We start from the raw sequence: 18,609 nt of genomic DNA on the forward strand, positions 1-18,609 counted from the left end.
CGCCATCTCCAAACCCTAACCGAGCCAAAAGCAATCAGGTAGATATCACATTCCCCATAGCATTGCAGTACATATGTTTGACGGTTAGCCCCATCATCACTAGCACTGACCAGTGACGATATTTAGCAGAAGCAGAATTATGTCATCCTATAGTCGCCACGGCTACCATGTTACGGACTCTTCTCTGATGCAGCTGCGGGATTAGGCACGAACACTTACTAGTAGTCTTGAGCGGCTCCAGCAACCCTGCGTAACGTACGTGACTTTCAGACTCCCAGCTAGCTCTAACTCCATTGAAAAATATCTTTATAGAACGGAATGGTTGGTTGTCGAGTATCCTATGACTCTACGAGACGGAATCCAACAGGACCGTGTGGGCGGGACAATGGCTGTTATCTGTCCAGGCTTCTATCACTCGTGATGACGGTCCGGTACTCCACGTGCACCCCCAAGGCGCATCAGCCCAAGGTACCAACAGACTGATCGATATGAAATTGGCTTGCGTTTCACAATCTATAAGGCACATCGAACCGTTGAGGTTATCCCTCAGGCCTCAGACCCCACTATCATCACCCCATTTATGGCGTCTGACCCTTCTGACACTGCACCGATCTCACCCTCGAAGGAGCATATTGAGTGCAAAGAACTCGATGTCGATGTAGAATTCGGTGGTATAGAGGCACGAAACCAGCTAGAGCGCAGGTTGTTATTGAAACTCGACCTGCACATGTCAATGCTGGTCCTCATCTATATCCTCAATTTTGTGAGTAACCTCGCGTCAAGGCGCCTGATATATATCTCATTCTTGTACTAGATCGATCGAAACAACGCTAGGTATGCCCTTGTCATGAATCGCTGATGCATCATTCACAACAGATTAAGTGCGGCACGCACACAGCTCACCACCGACCTCCATCTCGAGGGTCCACAATATCCGACATTGTTGTCTATCCTCTATGTCGGATATATTATTATGCAGGTTCCCTCCAATATGTTTCTCAATTACATCAAAAAGCCGTCGCTTTATATGCCTGCTTGTATGGTAATTTGGGGAGTCATATCGGCGCTGACTGGAATTACTACAAAGTATGACCGATCATTGATGTCTGACAGATGACCGACCATACTCCTCGTAATAGTTTCGTTGGAGCGCTCCTAACGCGATTCTTTCTTGGCTTCATAGAAGCAGCTTTTTTTCCCGGCGCCGTGTTCTTGATTTCGAAGTGGTTCGTCAATCATCGAGTATTCAGCCGAAGTCCTGAAATTAAATGTACAGGTACAAGAGAACAGAGATAGGTTCCAGATTAGCCATCCTCTATTGGTAAGGGTACTACTATGCTGGTGGATATATCTATTCATTAACAGCACCATTACAGCGGAAACATGATCAGTAACGCCTTCGGAGCTCTCATCGCATCAGGTATTCTTGCTAGCATGGACGGCGTCCGTGCACAAGCCGCGTGGAGGTAATTCAATCCAGTTGATTTGTCAAAGGACTCTGTTGAATTTCATTTATAAGGTGGCTTTTTTATATCGAAGGAAGTCTGACTGTCACCGTTGCGATAATGGCTGTCTTTGTTTTGCCGGACTTTCCAACGACAACAAAGTGGCTTACTGATGACGAGCGCCGGCTTGCACTGAAGCGTATGGAGGAGGATGCTGGCGTCGGAGACCAGTTAGAAACTGAGAACGGTGGCTTCGGTTACGGCTTTTACCTCGCCATCGCCGACTGGAAGGTGTGGTGGATCGCAACACTATTGATTGCTCAGATTATAGCGACATCCTTCACTGGCTATTTCCCTACTCTGACTGCAACACTTGGCTACAACCCAACGGCATCGCTGCTCCTCGTTGCGCCTCCTTGGATATATGCTGCCATTTTCACATTCGTGTGGACCAGGTAAGCTGGGATATCAAACAATCTAGGAACTGGTCTGAAGACCTCCTCAGACACTCTGATAAAACACAAGAAAGGTTCTTGCACATGAGCATTTCGAACCTCATTGGCATAATTGGGTCTCTTATTTCGATATGTACCATGAACACTGCAGCCCGATACTTCTCTCTGTAGGCACATAATGTTAATTTCGGACGTCTCACTGATAGCAGCCCTCCTCAACAGCTTCCTCCTGGCGCAGTCCAATTCAGCAAGTGTCTTGATGACCACGTGGGAGAGTAACACATTTGCGCGACCGCCGTCAAAGCGCGCAGTATGTTTTTCGCTTATCAATGCAATTCAGCAACTAGGCAGCATCTCAGGGTCGTGAGTAGTTTAATCGACTATTAAAATTTCATTGATGAAATAGATGGCAGGTACGTCTGGCCAACTAATTGGGGCCCTACCTATCGATACTCTTATACCATTGTGATCGCTTGTAACGTTATCGTGATCACGATGACTTGGAGTCTCAGACAGCATCTGAAGACATTGAACAAGAAGCTGGAGAGAGAAGAGCAGGAGCAAGGGATCGAAGAAAAAGGATTCCGCTACGTTCTCTGAACGATGGCTTGGTGATCTATGGATTTAAATTTTATCTGAATGAAGCTAACGGGTTCTCGTCTGTGTGAAGTAGAGATATCCGAGGGACAATCATTATGGTCAGTGGTAGCGAAAAGGACCATAGTCTTCATTCGATTGATGACTGATGTGATGGATACCGTTGGATTAAAGGCCATTCTGTTGGACTCAGGAGGATGCGAAGTATGTGACCAATCCGGATTCAAAGATAGTGCGTCGTCATCTCCCTGTCGATCAACAGAGTCAGATTAGTCGACATGGTCGAGTCGGTGGAGCAAATTATGTACTTACTCTGTAGTTGACCCAGTTGTCTTGACCTAAGTCACGACATTTCGAAGGCCCGAGTAAAGCTATCGTCTGGGTAAGCCCCCTCCTCTCAGGTTCTGTCCAATGGTGAATGGTATTTCATCATCACGTTGGGGTACTTGGTGCGCCCTACGATCTATCAGATTGATGTTATTGTTTTGCATGAAACGGCCATCATAAACATCGGGATTAAGTCGTCGCCTATTCCTCCGTTGAGTACTGAGTCGCGAACGCGAAGTGTTAGATCAACCTGTTCAAGTTGGTGTAGTCATACCACGTATATGAGTGGAAAGAGCCTATTCATCGTCTCTGTTTGCGCCAACATCGTAGTTTTTCAGAAAAACAGAGATATGAGTGAAAGTTCGTAGACCAGTTTGCCTGGGTAGATTTGGTGAAATGTTGAATTCTTGAATTGAAATGTCAAAATGCAAAGGTATGCGTAAGGTAGTACTTGGTCATGTTGTGATCAACCAGACATGTGGGTCGGTTTGAGAGAAGAAATTTGAAATTGCAAAATCGCTTCCCAATCAAGTGGTTGTTTGTCAAGAGCCTTTGATCCAAACATCAATGCATCACGTACGGCGGCAAAGGCGAGACTCGGAGGTTCATGCAATGATCGACGTGTTCCAAAATGGTCAAGCTAGCACTCAGGTGACAGAAATACTGAAACGTGCACGGTCAGGGTGCATGTACCATAAATACCACAACTAATACCCAAGCTTAAGCCTTCGTTGGTATGTAACTCCCACTCCCTTTCAACTTCAATCTTACTCCCACACAACCATCTCATCTACTGACTGTCTTATTGAACGTTTTATCATACTATGGCTCAGAAATACGCACCATATGGCCTTTGGGAGTCCCCCATAACAGCCGATGCTATTGCTCAGGATGTATGTTTTTCACATGGTCTCTAATCGCTCGGCATTTCAAACTAATCTACGTGGTGACCTTAGAGTGTCGCCTTGACCGCCATCTTTGTAGATCCAGTCACAAAGGATATCTACTACATCGAACAGCGTGCATCGGAGAGTGGTCGATGTGTAGTTATGAGTAACAAGACTCAAAAGGAGGTCTTCGGCAAGGACTTCAATGCGCGCACGCGCGTTCATGAATATGGTGGAGGTGCTGCAATCGCTTATAATGGGACTGTGTACTCTTCAAACTTCATGGACTTCCGTATCTATGCCGCGAAAGACGGGAATATCAAACCAATCACTCCAGGTGCCTAGGTACATTCTTCGGACTATAACGCCGTACTTAACCTCCCTGCACAGAGGATCCAAATAAGCTTTATCGCTACGCAGATTTCTGTGTACACCCGGTCCACACAGATCTACTCGTCACCATCTTGGAAGACCATACCAACGACACGCCGCATACCGTGCGCAATTCTCTTTGTGTCGTCAACTCCTCAGCTGCCACTGTCACGTCCTTGGTTTCCACCGAGGACGCAGAAATTGAGTTCTATGCAGCACCGACATTTTCACCTTCTGGTGATAAGCTCGCATGGCAGTTCTGGAAACACCCAGACATGCCTTGGGAGGGTGGACAGATCTACGTGGCCGACGTCCATTACAATTCCAGCACTCATACACTTAGCCTGAGCAACACGAAGCTGGTTGCCGGCGAAGCTAACAATCTTAGCGCGTGTTATCCATTGTGGGCTTCCAACGACAAGCTTCTCTTTACCTCTGACGAAAGCAAGTTTGCAAACCTGTGGGAGTATACCCAGGCGTGCACCAAACCAGTCCTCTCTTCGGTCGTGCAGCAAGACTTCTGCATGCCATCCTGGACGCTTGACAATTACTCATTCGCCTTACTGGACGAGAATGGCACAAAAGCTATCTGTGTTGCGTGGCGGGCTGGCCGAAGTGTCCTTTATGTGGTTGATATCGCCACAGGTTCCTACGTAGAGATTAAAGACGAATCGTTCGACTTTGTAGTGGTAAACAATGTCTGTCGTCTGTCGGACTACACCTTCGTCTTCACGGGATTGCAAAGCAACGCTCCCGGCGCAGCTATGCTCTGCACTCTTACAGGACCATCATTCGTGCCAAATTTCCAGGTCCTCAGATCTACCGCATCCGCGTCTGCCGCTCCGTTCCCTGAAGGCATCATTTCACTTCCAACCCCGCTTGAGTTCAAAGTGGCAGGTGACAAGACCGTATATGCTGTGTACTACGCCCCAAATAACCCAGCGTATGCGGGTTCGAGCATTCCCGGCGAGAAGCCGCCCTGCGTGCTTAGCGTACACGGTGGTCCCACAGGATTAGAGACCCAGCATTTGAACTGGCTGAAGCAGTATTTCACAAGCAGAGGATATGCTTGGTAGGTCCTGTCGACTACCGAAGTATCATCACGCTCATAAATTGCAGGTTGGATGTAAACTACAGCGGCTCTTCGGGCTATGGGCGCGCATATGTGTATGTTACCATTCGCTGTTGTGTTTCTCGTGGAACAACGCTGAAGATGTGACAAAGGGAGCGCCTCCAAGGAAACTGGGGTATTACCGACGTGAGCGACTGCATTGGCGCAATCCAATCACCTCAAATCAGCTCCCTCATCGATACCAAACGCACTGCGATCCGGGGCGGGAGTGCGGGTGGGTTTACTACCCTTGCTGCCATTTCCCTCGACTCCTCCGCAGCGAGCAAAGTGAAATTTTTTGCAAGTGCCACGAACAGCTACGGAGTTTCAAACATGGAGCTTTTTGCAGAAGACACGCACAAGTTCGAGCTCATGTATATCATAAAGCTTCTTGGCGGTACAAGGGAAGAGATTCCGAAAGTTTGGCACGACCGGAGCCCGGTGTATTTTTCTACGAACATCAAAACCCCATTACTCGTATGTTCATCTCTCGATGAAATCCGTTGTGTTGGGTAGATCATCTTTCCAACAGGTTCTTCAAGGCAATGATGATGCAATTGTTCCGCCCGCACAATCCTGGACTATTATTGATGGGATCATTAAATCTAAAGGGCGTGTTGAGGCGCATTTCTTCGATGGCGAACAACATGGGTGGCGCACATCAGGGACGCTCAAGAAGGCGATTGAGTTCGAGAGGGAATGGTACGAGAAGAGCATGGTGAGGCCCGCTGTAGCAACTTGAACTAAGAACAATATAGCAGTAATGTATAATTGGTGTTGAATATGAACGAATCAAGTTGAAAGAGATGTGTATTTATGCTATATTTGACTCAGATGTGATGGCCATGGGGGTAGAGAACACTAGAGACCACGACCTACCGGTGGAGATACCATTCAGCACGGCACGCACCTGGAGTTTGATTATCACTAACAAAAAATGAATGTGTACAAATTTGTCTGAGTCATTTGGATGCCAGGTTAGTGGAGAGGTCGATGCCAAAAGGATTCACACATCTCAAAGGCCGCAAGCTAGGCTCGGGACCAGCCTGGCTTGTATAACCACGCATGAGTGGCATAGCCAGGGCGTCTCATTGACGGACTAGTAATCACCAGTCTATCTCAAAAGCAGTGGTACATGTGATTGCAGGCGTTCAAGAGAAAATTCATAGCGTTACTAACAGTACACTTTCGGCTATCTAGGGAAGAGACTATAACAGTACCGGGTGCATGACAGCTTTGTGTCAAATGATAGCAGTTCAAGCGAGTTCCCACTCTTCCCCATTCACCGTGTAGAAAAGTTCCTTCACGGTCTCATCGTTCACAGACAAGGAAGACCCAACGGTGAAGTTGGTCAAAAGGGTACTAAGAGTCAACCCCGTCAGAGGAGCAAGTGAAAGAATCACTTGAGCGGTGGTGGCATCGACGTTGACCGACAGACCAGCGGTGGTCAACGTGATAACGACATCGTCAGAGCCAATCATGACGGTCCCTGCAGTACCGCTGGTGAGACTAACGGTGAAGCGAGTGCGTTCGGTGCGCGAAACATAGACCGCGTTCGTCGTGTTAGACGATGTGGGATAGTACCAATAGTCGTAAGGAGCGACTTTGGAGCGAATGAAGAAACTTTGGTAGGGCCACTATCAGAAAAATGCAGAACGTCCTGCAAGGAACTGACTTACGAGTTTCCGCTGATGTGGTCCGCGAAATGTTCGAGCGGTGGGATGATGCTCAAGCCACGACCACCCAAGTCATTCTCCAAGGTGAAAAACACCTTGCCGAGGAAATCAGTCGCAACTCCAGTCGTGGTGAGGGAGTTGGCGGCGTTTGCCACGTTCACGTTATGAGTGTAGAACTGGGCGTTGACACGCTGAACACTGGTAACGAAACTAGTGACGGTGGAAGTGGACACGGCACGCCACCACTCGTCCGCAACTTCGCGACTATCAAAGGTAATCGTGTATCGATAGGTCACGTTGTCCGTGATCTGAACAGCGATTTAGCACGACATCGCAGACAACGAAAAATGGATTTTGGTACCTGTTTGACATATGCGTAGAAAACCATGATTGTATATTCAACAGGAGAGATGATTTGTTGGCTGTGGTTGGATTGAAATGAGTCGTTCGAACACTGTACATTATATAGAGAGAGCAAGTTGTTTGGTCGGGTTGACCATAACGCGTAACGTCTCGACCAACTGGGATTTGAAAATCAAAAGGGGGCGGATAAAGAAACACTGCCGATCCGAGCGAGGACCAAAAGATATGATGATTTGACACGTCGCGCCAAGCTGGACATTCCGGCAGGCTGCATTTACCGGCACCTGAAGCTTCAGAAGATTGCCTGAAGATGCACAAAGTCAGCAACCTCGTCCGATGGGTGTGGATTCTGTGGAAGCATAACAACCGGTATTCGATGTAGCCTTGATCCCCCTTGACCAGCTGTCCTTATTTCACCATCGTGACTCGTCGGTGGTGGCATGTCTATCTTTCTGCAAAAGGAACAGGCAACATGATATTGTCCAAGCGTGTGCGAGATCATGATTAAAGCTGTAAGGAAGAGGGTTACCGGTTACGACTTACCTTCATATTATGTAATAATACAGTTCGGTCCGAGTCCGATCGTAACGTCGTTGCTTCACCATTGAGGGACTCATCCCACTTCAAAAGCAAACTATATCTTTCTCCTCATTTACTCCTGAAAATAAGAGCGCAGAACAATGCAATATAGAGTGCTCTATTCACTTCTCACCAAACTAATGCTTGTCCTGTGTGTTTATCACCGTGACGCTGTCAGAAATGCCGTCATGGAGCCCTAACCGACAGTAGATCTGGGACAATGGATCTGCATTTTATGCGCCCTACCTACCCTTCGCTCTGAGTGCCTTTGCGTTGCTCCTGACCTTTTTTCCAGTGGTACCCGCGTGCCGTCAGATTGGGGTAATGTACGTGTCCCCTTGATCTTAGTACAACCCTAGGTCTAGACAGATAGGCTCCCTCTCCCCTAGCTTAGGGACCTTACTGTAGTGCTAAAGACTTTGCTGAGACCAAAACTGTAAGAAAGTGATGACAAGAGTGACGACCTACCCTCATCTACACATGACTCAAGACTAAGCACGAACTTTGTACATACTTTGTTTCGTTGCCCAGCACATGTGCATATGAGTGTCGCAAAATGACACCATTATACTCTGCAACTCCGTCACTACAGCCCCTGATAGGTAGGCTACCCTCCGAAGTCTTCGTGAGTTCCTGGACCTCTTTAAGTCCAGGTTCTAGATTCGCTTAGGAGGGTTCTGTCCGCAGCTCTACAAGTTCATGAGAAACTGACCGTCATGTGGTTTCAAACCTGTATATGAACCCTTTTCTTCCGCCGTTATCTTGTCTTCATGTTGGAAAGGACCACGGATGATTTGAGAGCCGGCTGACTGCGGAAACAAAAGGCGTTCCTGAATGCGAAATACAGATCCATGACCGATCTTAGCACGAGAATGAGGACAGACAATGGGATGACCTTGTGCTAGGCAGTAGTACAGGTGAGAAAGCCAGCGCAGAGAGCCGCTCAAATGTTTTGCGATCATAGTGGAGCTGTGTCGGAAATGAGCAAGGAACTGAAATAACAGACGTCAATACATCATAACATTGATCAGAAGCCAACCGATGCTTGAAAGACAAGAAGAGATGATCACACGGACACTTTGTTGTGAGTCACCACAATCGACTCGCCGTCAAACTAGTGACAGTCTGCAAACAGTAATTGCACGAACAAACAACGGCCTCAGCGCTCACGAAAGTCCAGAACATAAGTCTCCAGGGGATTCGAAGCACGACAGATGAAATTCAGGGCCAGCATAGTAATTGGGGCAATCCGAGGTGGTATGGGCAACCGCATGCGGTAGACAACAAACGTTCGTCAAGCACACGAGCGATGCGGCACGTGAATTTGTAGACGAATATCGTACACTGCAGAAAAGGATAAGTTAATGCACATAGGAGAACAGAACAGAGAGCCCACGAAAAAGCAGTATAAGATACAACAGCGACAACACTCAACAGTGTAGAGAAAAGAAGAAGATGCCACAGCTTATGTAATATTTATGTCATGCTTATTCATTAACATTACGAGCACGTACATAGGCGAATCTTTGGTTGGGCCTTATGTAATAATACAAGTGGTGACCTTGATTGGCACAATGTCATGTTCAAAAGCAAACTATATCTTTCTCCTCATTTACTCCTGAAAATAAGCGCACGGAACAATGTAGTATAGTGCTCTATTCACTTCTCACCAAATTTACAGTACTACTAACACTTGTCCTGTGTTTATTGTGCTTTTGGAAATCCATATCAAAACTAAATGGCTTTTGTGAGTGCTTTGAGATACGCAGTGCACTTGTTATAACCATCCTTCATGTTGAGAATAACAAGCCGAACTCACCTTTAGTCGATATGCCGAACGTAGCGGAACTTCGGAGTGTCTGAGATCGTCGGAGAGTAAAGGATATATAATGATTCAGGAGATATCTGAAATAAAAATTCTCTACTACTTGACATCTATCTATCAGTCTCCGAATAAAAACTATAATGCCAACTATAAGTCTTATAGCCTGTATCGCAATAGGTTATGAGCCCTGCCGTACGCAAATAAAAACATTAACAAAAGATCAAAAAATCTAACCGAAACAAACCCCTAATATGACGGACCAAACTACTGGTTCCTCCCTATCGTCGTGAGGCAAACAAGCGATTACCACATGGAGGCGCAAGTTCTATAGAACCTTCGCCGATGATGATGAAGATATCCCAACACATGTCAAGCACATGAGGGAGATCCAAGAGACCCTGCATATGATGGGAAGTTTAGTAGCGAAAGATGACTTCTGCACAGTACTTATCTCATCTTTGCCCGAGTCTTGGGACACCTTCACGACGACATATCAAAACAGGATAGGTGACGCGACGGCGATTACTTCGCATGAACTGATCTCCCTAATTATGGAGGAGAATGCGCGAAGGAAAGAAAAGCTCAATGGCAAAGGGAAAAGAAAAGAGAGTGCGCTCACCATGAAGGAGAAGAATCCGAAAAAGAAAAGAGATAGGAAGGAGATGAAGAGATGCGGAGTATGCAAGAAGTCCGGTCACCTTGAAAAAGAGTGTTGGTTCAAGGACAAGCAGACCAAATGCTCCAACTGCCATAAGAGCGGGCACACTATTGAGACATGCTGGAGCAAAGGTGGCGGACAGGCGGGCGCAGGACCGTCAAAGCCTCCTCTTAAGTGCGCTAGGAGAGACAATGCGAATGTCGTCGAAGACGTCGTTGAAGATATTGTCGAAGACGCGCAGTATTACGAGGAGGATAATGTCGCTTTTGTCGGCGACGATATGGAAGAGGTCATCGAAGAAGAAGCGAATGAACCTCAAGCCGAGGCAAACTATAGCCAAGGTAAAGCAGTCAAGTTGGTAAACAACGATTGGCTTGCTGACTCAGGCACCACGTCACACATCACAAAGATTAAGTCCGCATTAACGGACTACGTTCCATTAAAATCCCATAAGGTTACAGGTATTAGTAACCAGTCTATTAAGGCTGAAGGGCGAGGGATGGTTGAACTTGTGAGTAGTGTAGGAAAAATGAAAATGAGGTGCAAATTGAGAAATGTATTGTATGTACCGAGTGCAACAAATAATCTCGTGCCTATAACCCGCCTAGACAGAGAAGGAGGACATGCAATCATGGGAAATGGCGGGGTAACTCTTAAAGCACCTGGAGGACGCATAATAGCCAAAGGAGAGTTACAAAACGGGTTATATCTATTAAAAAATACCCGAGCGCAACTAAATAAAACGGCAAAAATAAATATCGCTCGAGAAAATAAACCCACGGATTGGCTCACCTGGCATAAGAGATATGGTCACATAGCCTATAGCGGCTTGAAACGCCTATATAAAGAAGGATTAGTAGAAGGTATGGAAGTGTTAGACAATAACTCACCTATGCCACAGTGCGAGGCTTGTATCCAAGCAAAGCATGCCAGAGATTTGTTCCCGCATGCAAAAGACAAACGTTCCAAATCACTCGGTGAATTAACGCATAGTGATGTCTGGGGACCAGCGCGTGTACAATCTGTTGGTGGATCAAGGTATTATATATCCTTCACCAACGACTGCTCCCGAAGGTGCAGCGTCGAATTTATGAAGCATAAGAATGAAGCATCCACCAAAGTAAAACAGTATGCGACACACCTAAAGAAGCGCTGGACAGACCAACCAAAAAGATTCCGAGTTGATAATGGAACGGAATATATCAATAATGATCTAATAACATGGTGTAAAAATGAGGGGATAGAACTTCAGACAACAGCGCCTTACTCACCAGAGCAAAATGGCGTGTCTGAAAGACTAAACAGAACATTAGCGGAGCTCGCACAAGCGATGCTAATAGAAAAAGACTTACCGGAGTCTTTATGGGCAGAAGCGGTATCACATGCCGCATATATCAGAAACCACGCGCCTACGCGAGCGCTACAAGGTGCAATGCCAGAACAGCTATGGAATGGTAAGAAACCTAATATAACTCACCTACAGGAATTTGGTGCGCCGGTATATGTGCTCCAAGAGGACACAAATCAATCAAAAATGAGCCCAAAATCTGTAAAACAAATCTTTGTTGGATTTACGGACGGGCCAAAGGCAATAAAATATTATAATACACGGATGCACCAAATTCATGTATCACAGAACTATAGGTTCCTAGATAACATCGCGCAAGTACGTGATGTGCAGCGTGAGGGGGAGTTAGAAGGGAAAGACGCGCAGACAACACAAAATAGCGCTATATTACCTAAAGATACCATAGAGGATCCAAAAGATGCCGTAGAAGATCCTGAAGGGCAAAATAAGCGTGAAAATCTGAAAGGAAAAGACGAAAACAACTCAATTCTAAAGAGAAAGCGTCCCCCAACAGATTCAGATGATATAGAGCCGCCTAGAAGGACAAAGAGACAGACGGTAAGACAGGATTATCGCCAATTGAATGACCCTGAACCAGAGTGGGCGTACTTTGCACACGAAAGACATGAGCTCGAAGAAGAGCTCTATGAAGAAGAAGTAGTTCTAGCTGCCTATATGGCAAACGGCAGCTTCGAACCACATGAGCCAAAATCACTAAAGGACGCGCAAGCGTCAGATGAATGGCCAAAGTGGGAAGAAGCAGTACGAACTGAACTCACTCAATTAGAACAAATGGGTACATGGGAATTGGTTGACCCCCCAAAAGATCGCACCTTAGTAGGAAATAAATGGGTCCTAGTAAAGAAAACGAACAAAGAGGGGGAATTAGTCAAATACAAGGCGCGGTTGGTAGCCAAAGGGTATTCACAAATACCGGGTATGGATTTCACAGATACTTTTTCACCAGTCGTGCGTCTAGAAACAATATGTTCAGTAATGTCCACAGCTGCATCCCTCGATTGGGAAATACAGCAGATGGACGTAAAAGGAGCGTACCTGAATGGCGTACTCAAAGAAGAAGTATATATGAAACAGCCCGAAGGCTATGATGATGGGACCGGCCGAGTATGCCGATTAAAGAAAACCCTTTATGGCCTAAAACAGTCGGGTAGAGAATGGAACCTTGAACTAAATGGACGCCTAACAAAAATCGGATTCAGACGACTAAAGTCGGATCCATGCACTTACATCAGAGAATCTGCAGAAGGGACGGAAATAATAACCGTCTGGGTTGACGACCTGTTGCTATTCGCAGACCATTCGAGTCTAATGGATCGATTAAAGGAGCAACTGAAGAATATACTCGATATTACTGACCTTGGAGAACCAAAAAAGATTGTAGGAATTGAAATTACGCAAGATAGACCGAACAGGTCGATTAAACTCTCGCAAACAAGATATATCGAATTGATTCTACAAAAACAAGGTCTAGAGTCGAGTAATTCAGTAGGTATGCCGTTAGATCCAAAAATTATGCTCGAGAAAGAAGCGACAGACCAGGAAGGCAACCGGAGTAATACCTATGCATCACTAATCGGATCGCTGATGTATTTGGCCGTAGCAACACGTCCAGATATCGCATACGCTATACAGAGACTTAGCTCGTTTACTGCGAACCCAGGATTAGCGCATTGGGTAGCAGCAAAACGTGTACTAAGATACTTAGCAGGAACGCGAGAACTTGGAATCAAGTATCAAGGGAACGAGAAACCTGATAAAGGGCAAATTCGAGTTGTCGGATGGTCGGATGCAGATTATGCAAACGATCCTAGAGACCGACTATCGATATCAGGATATGTATTCAAACTGGGAGGAGGAGCAATTACCTGGAGTTCTAAAAAGCAAAATGCAGTATCCCTCTCATCAACAGAAGCGGAATATACTGCGATGGCCCACGCAACACGTGAGGCAGGCGTCCTTGTCATAGTAATGCAAGAAAATGCTGTAATTGCAGGGATAGTGGTGATGCATTTGTCTTACAACTGTAGGCCTGCAAATACTGATGCATCATAGTGACAGTATAGGGTGATGTATCCATGATGCATTTGTTTGATACATCAACGGATGGTGCATCTGTGATGCATTCGATGCATCATCCGTTGATGCATTCGAGATGCACATTCGATGCATCATGCATGTGCCTGCCTCCCACGTTGCGCAGTTACAATACCTCGGTTATTTTAGGCGCCTCCCACTCACCGCCCTTGGCCATTTCAGCACTGATGCATTACGCACCTGCACGCCTCCCACCTCCCACTGCCCTCGGCCAATTTAGTATTGATGCATTACGCACCTGCATGCCTCCCGCCTCCCACCGCCCTCGGCCAATTTAGCATTGATGCATCACGCACCTGCACGCCTCCCGCCTCCCACCGCCCTCGGCCATTTTAGCACTGATACATTACGCACCTGCATGCCTCCCGCCTCCCCACCGCCCTCGGCCAGTTTAGCACTGATGCATCACGCACCTGCGCACCTCCCGCCTCCCACCGCCCTCGGCCATTTTAGCACTGATGCATCACGCACCTGCGTGCCTCCCACCTCCCACCGCCCTCGGCCATTTTAGCATTGATGCATTACGCACCTGCACGCCTCCCGCCTCCCACCGCCCTCAGCCATTTTAGCACTGATGCATTACGCACCTTCACGCCCTTATGTTAATTTATATACTAGTGTACCTTATGCAGTCATTCATACTACTTGCTCAGGAATACTACTGTTCATTACGTGCCCTTCCGCTGGTAAAAAAAAATCCAACAATAAATACAACCACCACCCGGCAAGTCGCAACGCAGCACCATACTAGTATGGTACTTTATGAATTGCATCCCAGCCTACGTAATCTCCATTGCCTAAGTCCACTCGTTCAAGACTATAATTGAGGTCAGACGTACTAATACTAGAGCTTATCTTATGTGTTCAAGGAATCAAGGAAGATTTTAGGCACAACAAAATATTATATTCACATCGTGAACACAATACAAGATAGAGATAGTATAAGACACTACGGGGACAAATTGTTAAGGGTGTTATCAAGATGCTAAGTACTATTGGGATAATTGTAAGAGTACGACTGGGATGCGTCTGAGAACAAATTAAGCCTTGGAACACTTTTTCCTGATGGACGTCAGTATGTACAAAAAGAAGTAAGAACAGTTACATACTTGGGAGTGCCGGGAACTTCATTCTGCGCAGGCCGTTTCAATAAAGACGCTCCTTCTGCATCTAGGCACGCATTTTCCTTGCCAGCAAAGAATGAAACACCGTCAGTGCCAATCGCATCTGCAGCCTCATTACGCCTAGACTTTTTCGGCACACGTTTGATGCATACTGTAGAGTCAACATTGACCCCCTCCGGCTGACTTGTGGTGCCTTCAGGGACACCAGGAACAGGTAAGGGCGTGGTTGTTGTGGCGCTGACCTCAGGATTGGGGGCAGGTTCTGTGGCCGCTGCTCTGGCTTTTCTCTTCTTGGTGGAAGGCACAGCAGAGGCAGGCTGCGTAGTTGTGTCAGCCGCAGGCGAGGGTTTGGAGTTCCTCGTGGACTTGGCATTGGGACGCTGGTTTGCAGGCTTTGGCTTTGCTCCAGCCTTCGTGGTAGGAGGGCAAGAAGTCCCATCTGTACCTGGAGCTGGAACGAGAGGAGGCACAACAGGCAAAGGCATGGCGGGAGGCGAAGGCATGGCGGGAGGCGAAGGCATGGTGGGAGGCGAAGGCAGAATGGGAAGTGAGTCGTCATTGATTCCAGCAGCCAGGCTACTACGCTCTGCAGAGGTGGGGGACAGAAGATCTGATAGTCGCCACCCGTCTCGAGGAGTGAGAAATCCTATGTCATTGAAGTTCCAGTTTGAATGCTGTGACCCCTCAGTAAACGAGAAGTTGGGGGTGATGAGAGCCTGTGGGAATGAATCTGAAGGGTGCGTATTGAAGCCAGGGAAGTTGCCTGTCTGCAATGATGCATCGGTGTGAGGAAGGAAGGGTGCATGAAGTCCGGAGAGTGATGCATGACTGCCCTGAGCCACATGAGCGTGGGTGTGGGCATGGTACTGAGCCTGCAAGTCCAAGTCATAGGTTGAATGAGCAGCCGAGTTATAGCCAAGGTAGGCTTGTGGCCCGTATGTAGCATGGGCCTGTGTATCATAGGGCAGAGGAGCATGGACATTGTACGGCAGCTCAGTCTGCATCCTGAACATGGCCGTCTGCACCCCATATGGCCCATACTCATGACTACCGCACTGCGTGTCATTCTAAATTAATAGATCAGATATCAAAGAAATAGATGGCGTAAAAGGTACTTACTGGTTGCTCAATCACCCCTGCCAACACATCAGGCATCATTGATGCATGATTAATATCAGCTGAACCAGGTGTAACTGATGCCTCACCTGATGACGCTGATGCACCGGGGATTGGATGGAAGGCTGCTGCAGAACCGGCTGATGCATCAGCCAATGACGCGCCGGGGGTTGTAAGGAAGGCTTTGATGCATCAGACCAATGTAAGAACGTATAAGAACCAGACTACTCACCATTGCTAGAGTTTGCCGTCCCCACCTCAGTCCTCTCACCTTCCAACTCGCATGGCTGGGTCTCTTCCCCTTGGCTAGAACCTTCCTCTACCAACTGTCTGTCCTCCTCCTCCTTAGGCTCGCCTTCCTCGGCCTCGTCATCGTCTCCGTTTGGTGCAACATCAGGCTTGCGTTTACTTGCAGCTGGATGTGCATTTGGTGAGTGGCCTCAAAACCGGTTCAAAAAAACTTATGGAAGATCTGTTCCGCATACTGCTGGAAGGCCTCCAAGAATGCTCTGTCGGCCATCTCATACAGTGCAGGAAAGGATTTTCCTTCGGGTGTTTCCGAAGGGTGACAGCTTCTGATCGTGAGTCACCAATTTAGAGTAAATACACACCACTCATGATAAAGTCGTCATGTCCCAGTCATTCCTCGGATCAGGCCCAGCAAACATGAACGAGACGACGAATTGAGTCTTCTGCTTCACAAGCTGCGCAAAGCGACGGCAAATCACAGGTAAGTCATCAATACCTCTGTAAATGGTATTAGCCCATCTGAATAGAACTTTTAGAACAAAACGAAACATACTGTGCGATGACCTCCGCATCCACCTCGTTATCATCACTGTCGTTGTCGTCAAGAGTGTGAGTTCTATGTTTGGTGCCCTTCTTGACTGCTTTCATCCGTTCCTCATATTTCGCACGAATTTCAGCCTTGACGTCCTCGGACTCATCTTCAAGCAGCTCCTTCGAAAACTTTCGGCCAAGTGCCACACGCTTGCCAGAAGTCGTCACGTTGCCGGCTTCTGCCTCCGCCATGACCAATGGCTTAATATGTTCGTCATAATATACTTCGGAATAGATCTCGGCCTCGGATTTTACACGTCTCTTCGGCTGCAAGGCATCATCGAAAACAGTACACTTCTTCTTCAAGCTGCGATTTTTTTTTGAACCATTCGTGCGCCAGCGGAACCAGGTCTGAAGTTGCTGAGGTGAGAATACTGGTCAGTGCCGTGCTATTCTATTAGGTGAAAAATTCACTTACCACCTTACGCGTGGCCTTCACCTCAGTGACATCGGCAAGTTGCTCCGCAGAAAGCAAACTCTCAGGGATGTCGGGAAAGAGGACTGTGTGTTCCGGGTACTTTCTGAACCATCCGGCATAGAGTATAGGCCAGAAATGAGTATAGTCTCCCTCTTTTGCGCACTCCAGATATGCTGGGAATTGTTCTCGAAGCCAGCATGTCTGTTCCTTCGAGGCCCATGTAGCTGCCGGCATCTATAATACACCAATCAGTCCCATGTGAGTAATAAAATAGTGCAATGTCGTACTGTTAATGATATAAGTTCTCAGCACAAACATATGGCGTTAGCAAATATTTAGGCAAGTGTCTGCTCGATCGATCATTGTTATAGAAGTCTTATGTATCCTGGAGGCGCACATTCATCATCGCATGCACAGACCGTTTTTTTTTCATTTGTTGCCTCGGGACACCAAAATCAAGTGTGTGGAGGATCCAGTTAGTTCCAGCGTCTAAATTTATTCAAAATCGTTTACAGGTTTCCAAATTGTACTATTACTCATGCTTCTTTGTTGGTGCCATCTCTGGTGCCCCCAGTGACCGAGTGACTAGGTACTGAGTTCCTAATAATGACATTGTAACACCATGTATGCACCAATTCCCGACGACGCCCGACACCTCATCAATTGATGTAATGATGCCAGGAGATAGTCGTAAGTTCAACATAGTGTGTTACTCAGTGTCGCCGACATGCTGCAGATCCAGTCAACGATATACAATGTATTCTTCTACTACCTAAGCCTTAACACTCGCACGCTGACACAGATCCTGGTCACAACCTGTGCTCCAGACTCTCAGCTAGTACATTGTCCATCATTTGTTCATGGTGAAAGTCTAGACTCGGATAAGTCCAAGCGACACTTTCCGTGCTCCCCACCATATCTGGCGGTATGAGGAGCGGCGTGCGCGTGCCACTGAATGAGAATAAAGTAAGGTCGAGTAACTGTCGCACCCTCCGCAATGAAGGGAGCTTGATTCTCTCTTCATGAGGGACGAGAGTCATAAATGACTTACATGGGGGTGATGAGACATATAGAGCGCCAAGGGAGAGAGCTTTTAAAGCCAAGGGTGAAGGTGACCAGTGCACCACATACGTTGTATGAATGCAGGCCATTTGAATTTTGAAGATTAAAGATTGAAGGATGAAGCTTAAGGATGATATAATGCCTATTCATTTTAGAGCGCCAAGGGAGAGAGCTTTTAAAGCCAAGGGTGAAGGTGACCAGTTCACCGCATACATTGTATGAATGTTGAATTTTGAAGTTTGAAGATTGAATGGTGAAGCTTAAGGATGATATAATGCAAATATAATGCCT

The 18,609-nt window shown here is 46.9% G+C and overlaps 6 protein-coding genes across 6 annotated transcripts; 3 read left to right on the forward strand and 3 right to left on the reverse strand.

Moving 5' to 3' along the window:
• The first annotated feature begins 573 nt into the window (after positions 1-573).
• Positions 574-2,591, forward strand: HD556DRAFT_1495882 (MFS general substrate transporter). Its single transcript, XM_041308875.1, has 10 exons — positions 574-763; positions 815-834; positions 883-1,086; positions 1,140-1,226; positions 1,277-1,321; positions 1,377-1,466; positions 1,520-1,900; positions 1,951-2,067; positions 2,123-2,263; positions 2,314-2,591. The coding sequence occupies exons 1-10, from the start codon at positions 581-583 to the stop codon at positions 2,498-2,500; spliced, it is 1,455 nt and encodes a 484-aa protein (XP_041156111.1). The 5' UTR covers positions 574-580; the 3' UTR covers positions 2,501-2,591.
• A 1,057-nt stretch (positions 2,592-3,648) lies between these two features.
• Positions 3,649-5,936, forward strand: HD556DRAFT_1495887 (Alpha/Beta hydrolase protein; the record flags this gene model as incomplete). The annotated part of the gene is made up of 6 exons (XM_041308876.1): positions 3,649-3,717; positions 3,781-4,048; positions 4,102-5,155; positions 5,203-5,250; positions 5,308-5,671; positions 5,727-5,936. The coding sequence occupies 6 exons, from the start codon at positions 3,649-3,651 to the stop codon at positions 5,934-5,936; spliced, it is 2,013 nt and encodes a 670-aa protein (XP_041156112.1).
• Positions 5,937-6,450: 514 nt separating this feature from the next.
• HD556DRAFT_1311713 (uncharacterized protein) lies at positions 6,451-7,258 on the reverse strand (the record flags this gene model as incomplete). Its single annotated transcript, XM_041300566.1, has 3 exons — positions 6,451-6,817; positions 6,874-7,178; positions 7,232-7,258. The coding sequence occupies 3 exons, from the start codon at positions 7,256-7,258 to the stop codon at positions 6,451-6,453; spliced, it is 699 nt and encodes a 232-aa protein (XP_041156113.1).
• A 3,407-nt stretch (positions 7,259-10,665) lies between these two features.
• HD556DRAFT_1198707 (uncharacterized protein) lies at positions 10,666-11,004 on the forward strand (the record flags this gene model as incomplete). The annotated part of the gene is made up of 2 exons (XM_041296333.1): positions 10,666-10,769; positions 10,836-11,004. Coding segments are annotated over 2 exons (273 nt in total), but the record flags the coding sequence as incomplete, so codon positions are not given.
• A 3,794-nt stretch (positions 11,005-14,798) lies between these two features.
• HD556DRAFT_1447441 (uncharacterized protein) lies at positions 14,799-16,518 on the reverse strand (the record flags this gene model as incomplete). Its single annotated transcript, XM_041307265.1, has 6 exons — positions 14,799-14,820; positions 14,868-15,949; positions 16,002-16,018; positions 16,088-16,180; positions 16,231-16,406; positions 16,460-16,518. The coding sequence occupies 6 exons, from the start codon at positions 16,516-16,518 to the stop codon at positions 14,799-14,801; spliced, it is 1,449 nt and encodes a 482-aa protein (XP_041156115.1).
• Positions 16,519-16,612: 94 nt separating this feature from the next.
• Positions 16,613-17,490, reverse strand: HD556DRAFT_1447442 (uncharacterized protein; the record flags this gene model as incomplete). The annotated part of the gene is made up of 3 exons (XM_041307266.1): positions 16,613-16,745; positions 16,801-17,198; positions 17,257-17,490. 3 exons carry the CDS (start codon positions 17,488-17,490, stop codon positions 16,613-16,615), a joined length of 765 nt encoding a protein of 254 aa, XP_041156116.1.
• Between the last annotated feature and the right edge of the window lie 1,119 nt (positions 17,491-18,609).

This window comes from Suillus plorans (assembly GCF_016647745.1).
Source record: "Suillus plorans strain S12 chromosome Unknown HD556scaffold_63, whole genome shotgun sequence".
In the NCBI taxonomy this organism is placed as follows: domain Eukaryota; kingdom Fungi; phylum Basidiomycota; class Agaricomycetes; order Boletales; family Suillaceae; genus Suillus; species Suillus plorans.